Raw genomic sequence first — 6,000 nt, forward strand, 5'->3', positions numbered from 1 at the left:
GGGTTCTCTTGTATCAAACTGGAGTATCACTGGTCCAGAACCACTGATAATACCACTGATAATACCATTCAGCTAATGTCTGCGAAAGAGATCTATATGGGGCAAAACCATGCCCTCTCCCAGTCTTTGCCCACACTCCCAGCTGATTGTGTGGGGCACTCTTTCACCCATAACCTTCTTGCCTGATCTGCACTTCTTTTCCTTTGAGCAATAGAATCCTACCACCACCCTCCACATGTGCCTTTTACTGTCTAAATCTTTTGGAAAGAGCAGAATTTAATAGTCTTAATTGCCTTTTCTGACCAACACTGGTGATTTTCTATTTGAAAATAGCAGGTTGAGGGACGTGATTCTCCCCGTCTGCTCTACTCTTGTGAGACCCCACTGGAATACTGTGTACAGTTCTGGTGTCCCCAACAAAAGAAGGGCATGAAACTATTGGAGCAAGTCCAGAGGAGGGCCACAAAGTTCGTTAGGGGAGTAGGGCACCTCCCCTATGAAGACAGGCTGAGAAAGCTGGGGCTGTTCAGCTTGGAGAAGATGTGGCATGGAGTCCTCATAGCAGCCTTCCAGTAAATGAAGGAGGCTTGTAAGAAAGCTGCTGGAGAGGGACTCCTTGTCAGGAACTGCAGTGAAGGGATAAGGAGCAAGGGGTTCAAACTGAAAGAGGGGAAACTTACTTTAGATATTAGGAAGAAATTCTTTACTGTGAGGGTGGTGAGACACTGGAACAGGCTACCCAGGGAGCTCGTGGATGCCCCAACCCTGGAGTGTTCAAAGCCAGGTTGGATAAGTTCCTGAGCAACCTGGTCTAGTGGGAGGTGTCCCTACACCTGGCAGGGAGATGGAAATAGATGATATTTAACGTCCGTTCTAACTCATGATTCTATGATTGTATCAAATCAGTTACATTAGTTTCTTAAAGCTTAGCTGCTCTCTGTGGTAAGGGGTTCTTGTGTTTAGCATGCTTCATGTGTCTCATCTAAACACCATTTAAAATGCTGTCTGTCAGAGGGGTGTAGCACAGTTATAAACCAGACATGCAGACCATAATTGTCAGTGGGAAAAAAATCAACAGGTGAATGTAACTATTTCTATGATCTGCCAAACTTATTTTTTTCTGTTTGTGTCAGCAAAATTTAGGCTGATTTTTGGCTCTAAACCACCTGAGGGCTAAACAAAGAGTTATTCACTCACTATCTTTCAGGCTTTCCTCATGCAAGATCTTGTATCTTTCATGCTTTCTGAGTTCTGTGCTACCAGGATTCATGTTCTTTAAACTTGCCGTCATCCAGCCCTGCCCCAGAGATAGGGACTGCTGGGCATGCACAGCCCAGTGGCTGGTGATGGTGAGAGCTGTCATTTCTCCCCTGTGCCCTCCTCTCTCCATCAGAGATGTGCAACAGGGTGCAGAGACAGGGTATCCCGAAGGGATGAAAACCAGAAAAGAAAGCTCTGTCTGCCCCTTGCTGGCTGAAGGTTGGTGTGAGCTGCCCAAAAGGTGGAGAGTGAGTCTGTGGGTGGATTGAGGGGGGTAAGGGGTCTGCGAGCCTTGCCAGGTTGGCCAGTCCTGATGTCACGGGGCGTTGTGTTTCTCCCCTTGCAGATGTCGTGGCACCCCCGGTACCGCAGCTCCAAGTTCCGCAACGTGTATGGCAAAGCCGCCAGCAAGGAAAAGTGCTACGACTGCGTGCCCATCACCCACAGTGTCCACGACAACCACTTCTGTGCCGTGAACCCCAACTTCATCGCCGTGGTCACGGAGTGCGTGGGCGGTGGTGCCTTCCTTGTCATTCCCATCAAGCAGGTGAGCTCTGCCAGGGCGAGCTGGCTTTCAAGAGCACATCAAGAGGCTGGAGGAGGGACAGGCTTTCTAGGCAGCTAGGTCGCAGAGGATGTTCAGTTGATGCTGTTGCCAGAATTGCAAAATGACGGAGGAGGCACCAGTTGCCCTGGCAGGTGATTCCTGGGATCTGTGTACTTACATGTCTTGCATTGCTGCTTGCACATTTAAAAGTTTTTAGCTGATCATAGCATCATAGAATTAACTGGGTTGGAAGAGACCTCCGAGATCATCAAGTCCAACCATTGATCAAACCCCACTGTGATTACCAGATCATGGCACTCAGTGCCACATCCAGCCTTGTCTTAAAAATCTCCAGGGACGGTGAATCCCCCACCTCTCTGGGCAGCCCATTCCAATGCCTGATCACTCTCTCTGGAAAGAACTTCTTTCTAATATCCAACCTAAACCTCCCCTGGCAGAGCTTAAGCCTGTGCCCTCTTGTCCTACTGCTAATTGCCTGGGAGAAGAGACCGATCCCCACCTGGCTACAACTTCCTCTCAGATAGTTGTAGAGAGTGATGAGGTCACCCCTGAGCCTCCTCTTCTCCAGACTAAACAACTCCAGCTCCCTCAGCCTCTCCTCACAGGACTTGTGCTCAAGTCCCTTCACCAGCCTGGTTGCTCTTCTCTGGACCTGCTCCAGCACCTCAATGTCCTTCCTGAACTGAGGGCAAAATATAGAGAGCAAAACCAGAAAGATGCTTTAGTGGCATGGCTTCAGCTGTGACCAAAGGAGAATATGGTATGTTTTGCACTACCTTCTTTGTAAAAGAATGGAGACACAGTTACCAGGCAATGAAGCTCCTAAGCTTCAAGCATTGATGCTGTAAAAACTTCCCTTTCAGAAACAAATCCCAGCTTTATGAGTTTGGATGACTTAGGATCTGATGAGAGGGAGAAGTTGGCCATCTGATGTTTGTTGCTTCAGAAAAATTAAGCATGCACTAATGTGGATTAGTTTCTATATGAGATTATGATCTCTCTGGAATGAGGGCAGAACAGATGAAAGGCCAAAGTTCAGCCTTTAATTAAAAGTTAATTGATGGTGTTATTGCAATGCCACTTTTTCAATATATATTTGCTAAGGATGAAAGTGAAATGGCTGTGCTTGAAGAACCTAGCACAGGTCCCAGCCCTTCTGGACTTTGTTTATTCATTCCTTCAACGCTGGTGTTCTGAGATGTCCTAGAATTAACCATTACCCTGTTTTTCTTGACTGAGTCATTTCTGTCCCCTCGACCATGGTCTATTGAGGCTGAAGAACTTGTCTTTATCAAAGAAATGCATCTATAAGCAGACAACTGTTGACTGTGGGATGTGGGGTGGGACCAAGCCCTCAAAGTGTTGGCAAGGGTGCTTGCACTGCTTACTATTAATTCTTCTGTCTTCTCACCTCTTCTCAGCGTGGATAGTCTTCCTTTCTTGCACCTGCTCAAATACTGCACCCAGATCTGAAATACTGCATGCAGGAATCAAAGGCATGGTAGAACTAGAAGATACAGAAAGGGATAATTAAACTATGTCAATGAAAATGTCAAAGTGCTTTCATGTGAGGAAAGACTTTGTAGGTTAGGCCTCAATTAGTCTGGGAAGAAAGGCAGATGAGGGAGGTATATAAAACTCTGAAGAGGTTGGGGAAGTTTAAGGAGCGATTCTTCTTGATTTGTTTGAAGGTGAAGGGGATTCTGGAGACCAGGGAGCAGACCGTTAGCAGCAGATGTAAATGCTGCTGCAATTCAGATATGGAGCTCACAGCTGCGGCTGCTGATGAGCCTGGAAGAATTAAGGGGTTCAAAACAGAGTTATGGAGAGGAGTCGGTCCCTTGAGGGTTGACCTTTGGTGGTGGGTCAGGGAACTTAAGTACTTCACTCAGCCGTATTCCAAAACCTGTTCCTGACCCATGGTGGGGAGAAAAGCAGCCTCAGCCACCCACAGAAAGGGGTTCCTTGAGTTGGAACCAGTGATACCAGTTACATTTTCTTTGTTTAATACACTTCCAAACTGGTGCCATTTGGTTCAAAGCAGCAATTTTAATTTGTGCTCCCAGCGGGGTTCTTTTTGTGAGTGCTGCTTTCTGCTATGTGACCCTGCAGACAGCATCCTGGGCATTTGGCTTGGGCCCTTGGCTGCCAGGACACCAGAGCCAGCCTGTTCTGGAGACATGTCTGGGACAGTATTGACTGTGACTGCAGTTACTTTTGACTGGATTCACAGGAAGCAGGCATATCCCAAGCATGCCATAGTGTGGAGGAAAATCCTAAGAGCCAGGACATCACACATTAAGTCAAAGCAGGAAATGGTAGCCAGGACACGGAAGGCTGCACTTTCTGGGAAGGTTGAACAACCTGTTTAGGGAGCTGCTCTTGTCCCTGCAAGGTTTTTTATAGTTCATTCTGCATGTACTGCTACTGGAGGGGCTGCCTGCCTAAGGATGTGCTTGAATGAAGGCTCAGCTTTTCTCTGTTTAGCTGTGCCTTATTGCTTGTTTGTTGTGCTGCTCTCCTGCTGAGTCATGGATACCAAGATCTCTCATCTCTCCTTGAATAAATAACACTTCTTGCCTTCTGCACCATTCTTCCTTTCTGAGAGCCTAGAGGTGAGGTAGGGTTGGGAACAGTAGAGGTTATGTAGAGAATGAGTTCTTTGCTGTAGATACCCTCCTTTCAGCAGGCCTCTGCATTCCACCTGAAGAGAAATTAATTGAATATTTGCCATCACTTTGAAAATGGCCTGTGGCAGGATGTGTCAGGAAGGTCATGGTGAATAAATTCCACTGAAGCCAGCTGGGTTAGAATGGCAGCACATCTCCCCAGGGAGGGAAGCAGCTGTGGCTGGTGCCCAGAACAGACTGAATGACTGTAAATCTTGCAAGTCATGAGGAGACACGAATTCAGTGACTGTAACTGGGATATGAGACGCTTTCCCACAGTGTGGCCTGGGTGTAGGTTGGTGTCTGACACAAATGAGCTGGGGAGGTGCATGCAGAATATGCCAAAGAAGGATCTTGACTCAGACGGGAACTTTGTGGCCTTTCTTTGAAAGACGGTCTGCCTTTTTCCTTCTCTGATGACCAGAATTGGTTGAGGCTGCATCCGTCTCTTCCTTTGCAGCATAAAGCAGTAAGAGAGCCTTGCAGGATGAGTCAGGCAGAACGGGCTTGGGGCAGCCTGGGAGTCTCCCAAACAGAGCAGGGAGCAGACAGGGAGCCAGCTTAAGGAGGGGATAGAGTTCGCTTAAGGATCAAGGGATCCCTGTGGATCTGGCTGTCCAGCCCTTTTAGTTGTCAGCTTGAAACGACGCTCTGAAGCCTACAAAAGGGCACTGTGGGTGGGGGAACGCTGCTTATTAAAGGCCTTTTATCTCTCTTCTGCCTTCCCAAATCTCTCTGCATTGTCGCTGTTATAAAAGAGAATTGTTTTAGACTGTAATCTAAAAAAGCAGTCTTTTACATTTCAAAGCCCTCTGGATGCTCAGTTTAGAGCAGGTTAGTTCCAGCTTATGCAACAAACTTTCCAGTGAAGCCAGAATAGTTATACATCGTGTCCTGTTCTGCATTCAAAATTGCAAAACCCCTAAATTTTCAAAACCTGGGAAAATACATCTTATCCGCAGCCAGGTTAGGGCCAGCAGTGATTACCCTCTGCTATGCACTCCTAAGGCCCATCTCTGCAGAGTATGTCAACAGAAGTGCCTGCTTTCTAGGCGACCGCATATTTGCAATAATTTTGGTTTATGATTCTTCCAAGTGGGAAGAAGCAAGCAGGTAAGCATCACTGGCTTGCCATCATGTCTCTCTGCTCAGGTGACTGACTTTTGCTCGTGAACAGATGCCTGAGATGTAAGGTGGGTCATGGAGCAGCCCATACTTCTTCTGCTCCTGACACGGGGAAACAAGTGGTGCTCAAATGTTAATAAAAATCCCCAGCACCCTTCCTAGCATATAGATATTCAGATTTTGTAGCAGTGACCGTTCCTGCAATGTGGGTTTATCCAGTGCAACACAGCCCCCGTGTGGCATGAGGCCCTCAAGACTCCTTCTGGCACTTGGCAGGATTTTTACCAGTGCAGATCCACCTGAGCATTGTGGGTTTTTTTGGTGTTTTTTTTTTTTTTTTTTTTTTTTTTTTTTTTTTTTTTTTTTTTTTTTTTTGTG

General features: G+C 46.9%; 1 protein-coding gene across 3 annotated transcripts in view; it reads left to right on the plus strand.

Annotated features, from left to right (window-relative positions):
• Window positions 1-6,000, plus strand: part of CORO2A (coronin 2A) — a 58,138-nt gene that overhangs the window by 34,666 nt on the left and 17,472 nt on the right. The window contains exons 1-2 of one of the 3 annotated variants that reach the window (XM_027884680.1): window positions 1,475-1,479; window positions 1,607-1,807. In XM_027884680.1, the coding sequence (XP_027740481.1) occupies window positions 1,607-1,807 (201 nt within the window). In that variant the 5' untranslated portion in view covers window positions 1,475-1,479. Of the gene's footprint in view, window positions 1-1,338; window positions 1,808-6,000 lie in introns of those variants that run through there. The other 2 variants (XM_027884678.1, XM_027884677.1) reach the window with 2 other exon arrangements.

This window comes from Empidonax traillii, unplaced genomic scaffold (assembly GCF_003031625.1).
Source record: "Empidonax traillii isolate 1590-97213 ecotype Southwest subspecies unplaced genomic scaffold, ASM303162v1 scaffold152:size925058, whole genome shotgun sequence".
Classification (NCBI taxonomy): domain Eukaryota; kingdom Metazoa; phylum Chordata; class Aves; order Passeriformes; family Tyrannidae; genus Empidonax; species Empidonax traillii.